Consider the following 13,550-nt stretch of genomic DNA (forward strand, 5'->3'; position numbering starts at 1 on the left):
CGCGAGGGACTGTTTTCTTGCAAACACTCCTAAAAATGCACAGACTTAGCAAAGCGGGGAGGGTTGAGTGAAGCCCTTCAACTAATTCTCTCCAACTACGCTCCATATCATAAACCGCATGCAATGCCTCTTTGTCTCACGTTCGTTGTCATATCTACATGCTGCAAGTCACATACTCTCCTGCTTCCTCTGCAGCATAACTTCCTTATCGACATTCCCCAAGAAAACACCTGCTAATCCTTCAGGCTTCCCAACTAACCACCAGTACATCTTTTGCAGTTTCACTCTTTTATTCCAGACTTGCCTTCACGCTCTGTAGTGTACATCCATAAGTCTTCTTTGTCACATTCTGTAACCCTTCCTCACATTAATTTACCACCTTAGACACATAATGAGCATCTTTTCTTGTTTGTTCTCTGCACTTTCCAGTCACTATTTTCCTGGCAAAACAAGGTTTTGCGTGGATATTGTGCCGATAAACACATACGCTGATGACTGCTTTTATAGCCTTGAGTTTCTATTTTACACCCTCCCCCCCAAAAAAATAAAATAAAAGTTACTCAATTGAACAAAATACATTCTCAGTCTGATGCACTGAGGCGGCCCTGAAACAATGCTATTTTAAATCGTGCGCCGGACAAGAGTCACTTCGAATGGTTCCCAAGGCAGATGAAGTATCACTTACTCACAGGAGCCGACGTATCGAAGACACGACGCTGAGCTCAGTGTGAAGGACACAGAGGATGCTACCCACATCTGTCCCCCTTCACAGGCTCTCATTCACTCTTACTGTCCGTCTATACACATCCACTCGCTGGGGTTAAAACACTGTCACACCAGGACATTCACTCAGACAACTTCATTTTTTTCCCCTTTCTTTTTTTTTTGGAGGGCAATTCTTCCAAGGTGATTTGATAAAGCGAGTGAGTGGATAAGCTGCCAGACGTCCTCGGAATAACAAGTGCTCCGACTCATAGCCTGCGTGGCTTTGATGTTGGGCTTCAAACCTGGTTTTATGCTGACAGCAGATGCTGACTGAAGTATACATTACTGCACCTTTTTCCATGCGTCTGAACTCAGATCCGCCCCGGGTTTAGCTTTGCGTCCCGGCTGCTCGTTTGTTGTCTTTGATGAGCGCGCGTGATAATTAGCGATGGTGTGGTAGTGATCACACCATCGCTCCGTTGTGAGTTTTTATAATTTCTCTGAATGTAATTTTTTTTTTTTTAACGATTCCCTTGAGAAATGTTAATCAAATTGTTTAGCGTTTTGTCATGTTTTTAGTTTTTGCTTTATTTTGTTTGCATTGTTTTTTTTTTTTTTTTAGTTCTGTCTGACTGGGATTGTTATAGCACCTTTTTTCTTTTAACAATTTTATCATCTTTCTTGCATTTGACAGGCTGAAGTCATCATCAGTTTGACTTTTTGTAAGATAGACAGGAACAACAAGAAAAAAAAAAGAACAAAAAAAAAAAACCTTTGACAACAGGTTTTAGTTTTTGATGTGATAAACTTGCTTTCCTCATGTTGGCGTGCTGGTATGACCTGACTCAGGCTTCCTGCTGATTGCTTTCCCCTCTGATCCGTTTCATCTCGATTTAAGCTTTAGAGGACCCTGGTTATTACTTTAGCTGGTGGGCAGATGGTGGGTGGAGAGGTCGGGTGAGGCAGAACCACGTTGTCACCAACTTTGAGGCTCAAAAGGAGCTCCCCATGGGTTAGGATTATGACGCTGAGTCAGGAGGGAAATTTGATAGGGCAGAACATTGAGTACAACAGAGCGAATAGAAAAAGAAGCTTGAGTCTGGCAGGAAAATAAAAGGACATGTGAATTATGACGTCACAGGAGACATAGTGAAAGAGAGAGAGACGTATATGAGGAAGTTGGATGGGTTGTTACAAACCCAGGGCTTTCTTTCTGTGGCTTCAGGTGAGGGCGGGGACTCCTCTCTCTCAGGCCTTCTCCTGGCTCTTTAACTCTCAGCATCTGGAAGCGCAATTCTGGGTCACGGTGGCCGGCAGGTGCTGTTTCTTCAGCCACGCTCAGTGCATTTTGGGCAACTGAGTTCCCAGTGTCACTTCTGCCCTTTTGTCCCACCCTCAATCTCCTGTGCTATGAGGCGTCCGCTTGGGGAGACTCTTTCCGTCCATTCTTGAGCGTCGGCGAGTCCGACGTCTTCGCCGTCTTCCGAGGAGGACTCACCGGTTCGCTGGCGAGCTCGTGCAGCGACGGCTCCTTGTACATTGCGACTGTGTTAAGAAATAGTAATGTGTGTTAAAAACGAATACGAAAAACGAAAACATCCAAGACACAAACCTTCTATGACTTTCGGTAAGAAATGTGCGGCCGCCTTGGTCTTCTTCACCCGATTGCCCTTCATGATGTGGCCGTCCCTGTTAATGCCGATATACCAGGAGCGTCCGGACTGGGTCTGGCGGTAGAGCATGGACGAGTACGTAACGTAGTAGTTCTCAAACACGCTCTCCTTGAACTTACACTCTGGAGTGAAGTGTTCCTTGAAAAAAAGCAGAAGGAAGGAAAATTGTGTGGATAGATCATAAGGAATCCGGATGTTCTCTTTGAATTGTATTTGTTCTTCATGCACGAGCATTGAGTTCTTGTACAGTGGCATTGTTCTTTTCAACTTGCTTCGTAGTTTCTTTGAGTCTCAGTTCAGCTGCTTGGTGTTAATTATTCATCTTCCGTTGGTCTACCTGTTTACCTTCTCGAACAAAATGTAAAAATCATACACACTTCTCACATACAGCAAAAAAATACCCAATGGAAACTTTTAAGAAGTGAGATTCATCTTGTCTGACTGTACTCTACCTGCCTGCGTGTCTTGGTCTGGTTAGTTTTCCATTTTATCATGAAAACATTGCGATTACGCTCATTTTGAGCTTCTGTTTTCACTTTGGCCTTGTTTCAACCGCACATATTACAATAGTTAACAAACCCCATAAACTTTGCTTCCTTCCCAATCTCATTTTAATTTCTGTTCACTTATTTGATCAGTGTGTGCTTTTAGAAGCAGGAACATGGAAAAGGGGGAAACAGACAAATGCAAAAAAAAAAAAAAAAAAAAGAGCTTCAGAAAAACAATCTACAGCAGATAAATCTGGTCTTAAAAGTTATGTCTTTATAAGTAGGCTGTAGCCCAGCAGAAAGTTGATGCAGAATCTGAGAGATAATCATCTTCTGTGTGCCAAGTTTTCAGCTAATGGTTCTTTGGAAACATCCTGTTGGTGATAGAATGCTATTTTGTGTTTGCCAAATTCTGTAAGTCTAAAAACCATTTTTTGGGATGGCTTGTGGATTTAATTAAAGAAATGGAAGCAATTGGTGTCTTTGTGATTAACACACTGCATACAAATCTAAATTAAAGCTGTTTTTTTGTTGTTTTTTTGCTACAGCTGTAGTCGTGTCAAGGTTAAAGAGCATTTTGTTAACATTTTTTGGTCAGAGCTAGACTTTTTAAATTTAAGTTCTGTTGGAACAATACATGACATTAATATGTGATCTGCAGTAGGTAGCTATCACCACATTTTCATTCAAATAAACCCAGCTTAACTTATTCCTGAGGCTGAAGCTGACTGTTAATAAAAAAGTAAAAAATCCAAATAAGTTAAAGTAGTCGTTTATTAAAATAGAGATCGATTTTTTTTTTTTTTGACACATGCATCTCCAGTTTAATTTAAAATGTCCACAAATCCAAGTTTTTGGACATTTCTTGATTTATTGAATGATGGCAAGTTTGGCTTTCCATACAAGCTGCTGGTGAGGTATTTTAGGCTGCGGCTACAGTTTATGTGCCATTTTAAGGCAGACCAGCATTTTTTGTTTTGGTCCACATTAAAGTTTGGTTCCACCTTCACATCTTTAGGTACCACAAATGGTCTTCAGTGCATTTTTTACTCAGGTTGAACAAAACCTGATTAAGTTGAACTTTTCGCCTTGGACAGAATACACGTGAGGCACAAAGTAGAAAATATTAATGTATAAGGCTGAAATGAATAATCATTCCCGATACAAAGTTTTCATCATATTGACATCCTTTCAATGAGTCATGAAAAAGAAAACGAAGTAAACAGTTGAAGCTGGAAGTACGTTTCCTTACAATCGTGATTTACATATTTTGACATAATCATTTGGTTATAAAAAGTTGTTGCCAATTCAATTAGCTGATTAAGATTATCCATGAATCATATGCCAAGCTGTATCCTAGATTGGTCTTGGCTTGGATTGTCCCTTTTTAAGCAGCTTTGGACTGACGCCAGAACAGTAAATGTTGATGTAAATGGCTGAAATTAAAACACTTGGCAGGTTGGTTTAAAACATAGCCTAGTGGCTTGTGATTTTGGACTTTGGTTCAAATTAAAATGACTGTGAGCAGCTGCATTTTCGTCGGTATTCAGAAACAAATTTTAGTCCATTCACCATATATCTAATCCATCGTGGGGAGCACAGATGTGTCGGAAGGAAGCTGCTGTTGGGCAAGAGGCATTTTCCATGGCTGACTCGCTGCACGCGCGGCCACACTCATGACCGTTTTAGAATACCCTTTACGTTTTTGGATCGCACCACCTCAATGCACAGTCCAACTTCACGCAGCTAAAATCCATCATTTTCTAGTCACCCAAAAGAGAATTAATAGAAAACCCTCTTGGGTTCTGTCAGTTTTTTTTTTTTCGTTTTGCCTTACTGGCCAAATGTAAAGAGGCAGAATAAAATCAAGTTAGCAGAACTTGGACCAAATCCAGTCACAGTAACTGATCAACATAACGGCCACTGAACCCTGCATAATGTTGACCGGTGATATTAACCAACAGAGACAGACATACATCTCTTTTAGCCTCCATCAGGGTCTGGACAGGGTCCTTCCTCTGTCAGGGAGCACAGCCAATCTGCTGGATTGATTAAGTAAGAGCAGCAGGGCAGAAATGGCTGAGTACAGAGTTTCTCGGAGAGTCGGGACAACACGGGAGGCCTGGAGGCTCGCAGCTTGCTACAGACGAGCTTTAATAAAGAGCCGGAAGGAGAGCAAGATGCCAGTTTCACACTTATCACGGATCATCCCTTTCTCCTTCAAAAAGGAAGCATCCCTTTTCTTTAGGTCTCCCGTTATTTCACAACTTTCCTTTCACTGAAGGGAAAAGATAAATAAAAAAAAAACTACCCTTAACCCAACAAATGCCATCATTGCCCTCACATGGAAGAGCTATATTAAGATCCCCTGACAGGTTTGATATCTTCTGCTGCGCTAACACAGAGGATGGGATCGATAGATGATCCGCTTCATTCATTATTAATCAGGCCAGAGCGAGAAAGAGGATTAGGAAGCGCAGGAGCCAGAGGGGAAAGGTAGGAGAAACAGGAAGGAGAGCAGAAGATCACTCAGAGGGGACTGAATGGTGTTTCTGGATAAGGAAGTGAATCAAAGTAAAGAGGGATCTGCTTCTACGCTGGGAGCTGAGAGCTGAAGTGCTGGTGCAATGATGTCCTCAGGGGCCCTGGATCCAACACTTATGTGGATCTGTGGCAGAAAGACACTTTTTAAGCACAACCTATTTAAAAAAAAAGAAATTATGGTTAGATCAGCTCTCCCAAGATACCATGGTGTAATGCTCTACAATCATTTCACTGAAAGAATAGAATAGAGTGAATTCAGTTTGAAAAGTTATGTACATCTTACACCTTTTAAATTTGTAAGTGAACTAATTTTGTCACAACTTTGTGAAATATTTGTAGACTAAATGGAGTTAGGTTTGGTTGTCCTGTGTGTCTATGTGTTGGCTTGTGATGTCATGAAGCTGTACTCCCGATTCTCACTCAAAGACCAAGTTAAGACAATTGTAAGGCAGTAAAAAAACAACTTTTTTGGTGAAAACTGTTGACCCTCTTCGTACAAGAGAAAATTCAGGTTTTTTTTTTTGGTTTGTTAAAAAAAATAGCAGCTTATCTGTTAATCGTTAGTTGATCCATAAGGTCAATCAACATTAGGTTAACTCGTGAATCGATATCTTGCGTCCCTAACTTGTTTTGGTCAAATTCTTCAACTTATCTTCCTGCACGACCTGAAAGCACACAACGCAATCTTACTGCACTGTTCTTTTACCCGCTTTCCTAAGTATCGCATTCAATTACCCATAGCCAGCAGAATAATTGTCCTTAAAAGCACACGATGAGGATATCCCTCAAACTGGCTCAGATGAATTCCCGCTGACATTTTGTTAAGAGTTGCACTTTTTACAGATGAGGGATGAAGGAATAAATTAATGTGAATTCTGGCTGCTTGGAATAGAAATTAATCAAATACCTCTGTCTTCAAAGTGACTCAGGTAACCCACTGTATTTCCTCCTGTATGCCTGAAGCTAAAAATGAACTTGAATGACAGCAAATGGGAAAGGTAATATCTGTTGTCCGTGCTGAGAATCCCTAAGACGGGAAGAACCTTTTTGTGATGCGGAGTATCGTCCCGACCCCCCTCCGCCCACACACGCCACCTCCCTTTTCATCCCTTGTGTCTGATTACATCTATTCTGCTTCGGAAAGCTTTGCCGCCGTACAATGGAAAGTGTAGTTACCAACAAGGCGTCTGTTCGCAGAGAAGGACAGGGCACATTTCCCCAAAATCTAACATCTAATTAGTGCATAATAAACAAACAGGAGTGTGTCCCGTGTCGTCGATGTTCTACATCTTTTTTACTTTTACTTCACCATGCACACGCAAGGGTGAAATCAATGTAAATGCACCCTGAAAATTCCAACTCCTGCTTCTCCAATTCAAAGGGTCCTGCTTCTGCTTTCGTGATGAGCAGTTATTTGCAGTCCCCTGTGCAGACAGCAGGGGTCACAGGCTTTCTGTGTGTGTTTGACCGTCCCGTCAGCTCCTCAAGTAATCTGGGAGCTGCTGTGAAATCTGCCCAGCTGCACCAAGCCGTCTCGTTTCCACTGCGGCGAGCTCTTTCGTTCATGTAAAGCTTGTTGGGAACAACCTCCCACTCCCCTATAATGCAGACACACGGGCAGAGAGGGACGCCACGAGAAGGGCATGTTGACGACGATGTTGCCGCTGAGCCACATGAAGACGCACAATAACACACCACCTTACATAAGTCAGTGGGGCTGAGATGTGCTTATTCTGAGGACTTTGTAGAAGATGAAACTGGGGAGTTAGTACCGTCTGCGCATGTTTGCTCTGGTCCCTGGCGCTCCGTAAAACAAATTGTACTCTCAAGACATGAGCCGAGTGGATGATAATGTGCAGAGACTTATTGCTCAGCTTTGCAGATTGCTAGATGAAGATCCCTGTCGATACACTTCTGTTCAGAGCTGACAATGACTGATGTTACTCCTTACCGAAAAAATAAAAAATAAAAAGCTCCTCAGCTTTAAGTTTTCTGAAACTTCAGAGAATCCTGTCTATTTTTGGACAATTAGCTATTTCGCGTCTCAGCAAATTGCATGCACCACTTTCCAATGTAGCCCTGAGCAATTGTGGAAGTTAATGCAAAAAAAGATTATGAATGTACCATAAAGATTAAGTCTTGCAATCCCTTAGGTCTACTTTTATATATAGGGTGTCCCTCATGATGTTTTCCTTACTCTAAAGAGATCTCAATTTACATTTGTTCTCTTGTTCTAATCACAGATCGACCTATACATTATTTTTCCTGCTCACATTTTCTCCTCTTTTGTTACAAAAGCGAATAGACATTGGGAGTCAAAGAAAGGACATCTGTCCCTCTTATACCCTTTTACTTCATTTCTTTTCATATTTCCAATTTTCTTCCTCTGCTTGCAACACGGCGTTTCTCAAGCGCAAAAAACACCATTTGTTTTGGTCTCTTATCTTCCTCCGATACAATGAAAGCAGTTCAGTATGGTCATATAGCGAAATATTTTTTCTCCCCATAGACATGAGATTTGTACAGCTGGCACTCAAAATATAAATGCTTCATTTTGAGTTGGTTGGAGGGCAGAAATTAACCTCAATAGTGAATCTGGGCTAGAAGAGTTTATCATCTATAAACTGCCTTTAAAAAAAAAAAAAAAACAACCCTAAAACCGTTCCTAAGCAGCAGAGAACATTGACTTTTAGAGGAATTTGTTCTCTTTCACTTCAGTTTAAGGTGCAAGTTGCCAACTATAGGGAACAATCTGTACAAATATTATTTTGTCCTAAGTGGAATTACAGCTCTTACTCATTGCTTGGCACATTTTAGAAATTTTTTAACGCTTTTATTCCTTGTTGATATGTTTGATTTTTATTAAGTGTGAAAATTGTGTTGACATGTGGATTATGCTTTGACTGTCTTTGATTGCTGCTGCACAGGACCACAGTTCCTTATTTCTCCCTTGTGGGAGATTCCAGATTCGATCTTTATAAAATGTACAATCTCTGAAGTTGATACTAGCTTATTAGCGTGATCAGCAGCTTGTGGTTCAGCAGTTACAGGATCCTAAGACTATTTCCAAATTGTTTGTATTTCGTGTGTCACTCTGCTACACACAAATGATTTTAAAATAATGTTGGGTGCTTCTTCAGTACTTCTGCTTTGTGTTGTTAAATCTTTGTTACGCCTCGTTCACGCGGCAAGATTTTTATGCAGATTTTTGCAAGAATCTTAAGGACACCAATTATCAGGATGTGGTTTGAGATAATCTTATGAGATATGACTTTCAGTGTGTGGCGTGTAAAGAGCGATCGGGTCTGAATGGAAGAATGTCGACATCGCTCCGATGTAAAATTGGGCTGACAGAAGTTGTTGGCTTTGCGGACCGGAAGGTTTGGTGGATGTGGGAGATGTCTTTCTACAAACTATCGCCATTGCAATTTCCCAGTCAGCTATGTTTGTTTAATCTACCCTATGACCTTTCAGCATCAATTTGTGGTGTTCTCCCAATGAAGAAGAGCTTTTCAATGAGCTTTGCAACATCTGTCAAGTCAATGGACTCACTTTTCTCTGAATTCCAAAGCTTCTCTCTTTTCTTTAAAGCTTCTCTCTTTTCTTTATGGCTATCCTATTTGCCTTTTATAATATTCACCTCAACAATTTTACATATTGACTTTATTGCATGGTTAGATGCATATGCACAACAGCAGAACTGTGAACTCATTGTGGGCAGAGTGTATGACTTTGTTTGCTAAAAGCCATAATCTGCATGACTCAAAGTTCGAGTGCAACAACAAAACTGAGCCAAGCGCACGAGTCAGCAAAGAAAAACCCACAATTAATAATAAGAAACATCTGTGTAGAATAAGGTAATTTCTAGAAAAGAAAATACATGACTGAGTAAAACAAAGGGCTAAAAATACATCACCCAAAATGGAAAGCATGAAGACTGCAACCCAGACAAAACAAACATAGCAGCAAGGTAGTCGAAATCCTCCAGATCTAGGAATCAGTTTACAAGTTGCAAGGAGCCCTTCTTCATAGATCATGTGTGCAAAGAAAAGACAAAAAATGTGAGCAAAGTAGATTTTTAGTTCAAATTAATTATATTCTAAAGGTTTAAATGATTCGGTATGAAAACTAATGTTGAGGCACTGATGATGTATTACTGAGTCACTGACAAATGAATAACACTACCCTTCATTAAGGACATCTTTTAGTCTCTCTGCAAGGATTTTCCACAGCTTTCTGTTTCCATTCTAGTCGTCGTTATTTTGACATCTCAGTTCTTTTTTATTTATTTATTTATTTTTTTTACTTTTTCAGTTCACATTTTGCTAGGACTTCTTTAAGCTTTCTGTTCGAAACTGGTTTGGTGTCTCCATTACCTGCCTATGCATGCACGTGTCTCTGTCTATGTTACCACATCTAGCAGATGCAATTTCAAAAGCGTCTTTACCTTCAATGTCCCCTCTTCATTTATTCCTCCCCTCCCCCCATGCGCAGTGTATCAGTATATGGAGTACTATTGATTGATTTCTTCTGCTTGTTCAAGGCGGACATCTTTGGCCAATAAATATGTGAGCAATGGGCATGAACGAGCAAAAAGTTTTAAAAAAAATTACTTATGATTAGTTATACTGAGAAAAAAATATGTTGTCAGGTGTCCTTGTGTGCAAATAAATGTCAAATAAAAAATAGATAAAAACAGTTACTGCCTCTACTTGTCACTGAAAACACTGAGAGAAATATGGCTCCATGAAATGAAACATTTAAAAATGTGCACGAAGTGTGCGCTTTTTGCGGTGCCACGCCTATAAACTCAGCAGTGCGACTGTGCACAGGAGGAATTTCTTTGTAAAAGGTCAGTGCAGGACGCAGTTTAACTACTGATTGTTTCTGAGGAAATCCCTGTTCCTGTGGGTTCACAGGAGCAAGCCGCCACAGCCTGTCCATGCTAAGCAGCTCGTCACAAGATAAGGGAAGGCAGTGTGGTCGGTCTCATAATTCACAATTCACTGTACCTCAAACACACACGCACACACACACATACCTCGATGTACACTAGGTGTCTTTGTTTTTACACAACGGATTTATGCTTGTAAAATTTAAGGGTGGAAATAATCAGAATTAATTAACTTGAAGATATTCTCCCCCTTAAGCTTGGTCATGTATAGCTTACTTGTGCAAACATCATTTTGGAACTCTGCCACTAAAGTCTCTACCAGTGGCATTTCTTCTTATTATTTATTTGATATCAATCATTTAATGAAAGAGGTTCTCAAATTAGTTTTATGTGTCACTCTGGAAATAGAATAACTAATCACAATTAATCACTGTGCTTAATTTTGTAAGCTTGAAATGTGTATGCACGTTTTCAAAAAATGCTTTACTGTCTCAAATCAAATTTCCAGTTTTCCAAGGTTTTGTATTCAGGAAGGTTAAAAGAAGTCACTTTATTTTACATGTACATATTGCATTGGTCTTATTCAAATTTCCATCAGGATGTCTTTTAAAGCGAAATTTGCCACCACTCTCCTTGCTCATCTTTTCACACGGGTTTGGGAATCTGTATTGTTGCGCATTTTGAAACAAAGAGCTGTTTAGTCAAATATGTCCCAGTTGTTCCAGACCAATCGCATGCGCTAACGGATTAACGTGTCAACGTTGACAACCCTAATTTAAAGGGTCCCATCGTTTCCCTTTTACTTCACAGTTGCGCTCCGCTTTGTGTTGGTGTGTCTGAAAATAATAACAAAATGCAGGGAGTTTGTGATTGTAATGTAAGAAGTTGGCAGAATGCGTGCTGTTGCCAATTGTGACGCAAACGCTCCCCAAGGTTATAATGAAATCTGAAACATCCATGAAACAGCTGCTTCATGTTTATTTCATAAAGCATGTTTGGGTTGGCGTGATGGATTTTTTTTGTTGTTGTTTTTGTTTTTTTTGCATTACATTGTCTTTTGTGCAGTCCAGAAGTTTAATCACACAGTGTACCCAGAACTGTATGATGAGCCGAAACTAATACTTTTGACATTAGTTGTTTTTTTTCTTCTTCTTCTTTTTAGAACAGTAAAGCATCATCTGACATTCATTTGTTTCACATTATCCTCCATTTTTACTCAGTAATTTTGGGCTGAGTGACATTATGATCACACACAACATCACAGTCATTTTAACTGAAAGTGTTTTAGTTCTCTGGCTTTTATTTCAACAGCTGTCATCTATTAGAGAACGAGGACTGCACCTCACTCTCTTGCTTGGATGGGAACAATGTTTTGATGAATGCTATGTACCACTTCAGCTTGGTTATAGCTTCCATTATATGGCTAATGAATCAAGACTTGAGGACAAAAATGTGCATCATACTCACAACAGTACTTCTATTGATTTAGCATCATGTTTGCATGCTTTTGGGTGCTGTGTTGTGCTTTAAAATGTCTGGCCTGTGCTTACCGAGGTATAGAGGTATCCTTCGCTGTTCATGGCGAGGTACAACCCTGTTTTTGTCCCCTGAATTGCCACAATCCGCAGTCCCACCGGGATTAAGTTGAACTGTGCTAAATTAGGGAATAAAGTATGAGCCAGAGAGAAAGAGAGAGAGAGAGCATGACAAAGGGAAAAGAGAAAGTCAGAGGTTTATGAAGGCAACCTGCAGTACCACGGAGCCACACATGCTGTGTTCACTATTGAAGGCCGCGTGGCTCCAGTGTCATCGCTCTGTGCTGCATCTCTCAGAAGCCCAAATGCTGCGACCTCTCAGAGTTCATGTTTATGGAAACAATACACCATGTCACCTTCATTGTGCTTTTCACATCCTCTAAACCTTGAAGAATAACTAAAATAGCAGCGACTAAAAATACAGTCAACACAGTAAGTGCGCACAGTTAAAGTAGCAGTAATTGAGTGGATATTTCACCCAAAACCAAGTAATATCTTACCATAAAATATAAAGTAAGTAAATCTATTTCTCTTTTATAGAATTGTTCCTAGGCACTTCATCCTACAAACACAACTACATCAGAAGAAATGGGGCAAAATTACCAAAACGTTTGACCTAAGCTTTTCAATTAAAAAGGAAAATCCACCAAATACTAAAGGAATCTCAGTAAACTTCAGAATTTGAAGACATTGAGAGAAACGTTGTCATTAAGTTTGGGATTTAGCATAATCATTTTAGTAAGCTGAACTAAAAGTATGAGTTTCCATTTTATATATATAATATCTTACCACACATCCTATATATATATATATATATATATATATATATATATAATATATATATATATATATATATATATATATATATATATATATATATATATATATATATATATATATATATATATATATATATATATATATATATATGCCTGATTCCACTTGTAAGACCTGGAAGTCAGCAAATGCATGAAAGTCATGCAGGCGTCAGACGAATGCTGTGCAGTTTTTGGTCTGTAAACCACACTTTCTTTGCAAAAGGTCAGGATCTGTGCTCACGCAATCTTGGCACTGACAATGCCGCTGCCTTTTATTGTTAGCAGCTTTCAGCAAGAGAAATCCAGAGCCAGTGTGATTCATTGTCTGTAATCCATGCCTTACAGAGCAAGGTAGCAGTAAATTGGCAAAGTTTGACAGCCACTTTTGGCCTGACGCTTCATTCTCATTCAAAGTTATATATATATATATAGAGAGAGAGATAAGATATAGATATAACTGTTAATTCAACACATTTGTCAGTTGAGCTGTGAAAATCCAAACTTTCTCCAAAGCTCTTTAGCCTCGAGGCCCCTGTTGCACAAGCAGGCAGCTGCTGCAGCCATGTTTAGTTTGGTGCACACAGTGCAGCAGGCTCCAAATGAGAGCATGAGCTGTTCCACTCTTCAATTACAACGACATTCAAGAAGACAGTTACCTGAATTTTGTTTTGCTGTGCTCACTTTTAATTCTTGTAACCGGTGCAAACGACCAAACAGGAAAATCTAGCACACTTACAAAATGCGCTGCTTTCGTCTTTCGTGCTGCCCAAGGTGCCGTCAGGCTGCATCTGCAGGTAGAAACCATGTTGGCTGTACAGGCGAGTAACAATACCTTTTAGTTGCGGCTCTGCAACGGAACAAAGGGAAGCAGAGCATTAGACAGATGCTGCGGC

The 13,550-nt window shown here is 40.0% G+C and overlaps 1 protein-coding gene across 1 annotated transcript in view; it reads right to left on the minus strand.

The window, feature by feature from the left end:
* Positions 1-1,191: 1,191 nt before the first annotated feature.
* The window catches only part of fgf11b (fibroblast growth factor 11b), a 28,291-nt gene continuing 15,932 nt past the window's right edge, over positions 1,192-13,550 (minus strand). The window contains exons 2-5 of the mRNA XM_055043613.1: positions 13,394-13,504; positions 11,855-11,958; positions 2,318-2,516; positions 1,192-2,250 (exon numbers count right to left, since the gene is read on the minus strand). Of these exons, the coding sequence (XP_054899588.1) occupies positions 2,114-2,250; positions 2,318-2,516; positions 11,855-11,958; positions 13,394-13,504 (551 nt within the window). The 3' untranslated portion in view covers positions 1,192-2,113. The remainder of the gene's footprint in view (positions 2,251-2,317; positions 2,517-11,854; positions 11,959-13,393; positions 13,505-13,550) is intronic.

Source organism: Poeciliopsis prolifica, unplaced genomic scaffold (genome assembly GCF_027474105.1).
Source record: "Poeciliopsis prolifica strain line A6 unplaced genomic scaffold, Auburn_PproV2 SCAFFOLD019, whole genome shotgun sequence".
NCBI lineage: Eukaryota > Metazoa > Chordata > Actinopteri > Cyprinodontiformes > Poeciliidae > Poeciliopsis > Poeciliopsis prolifica.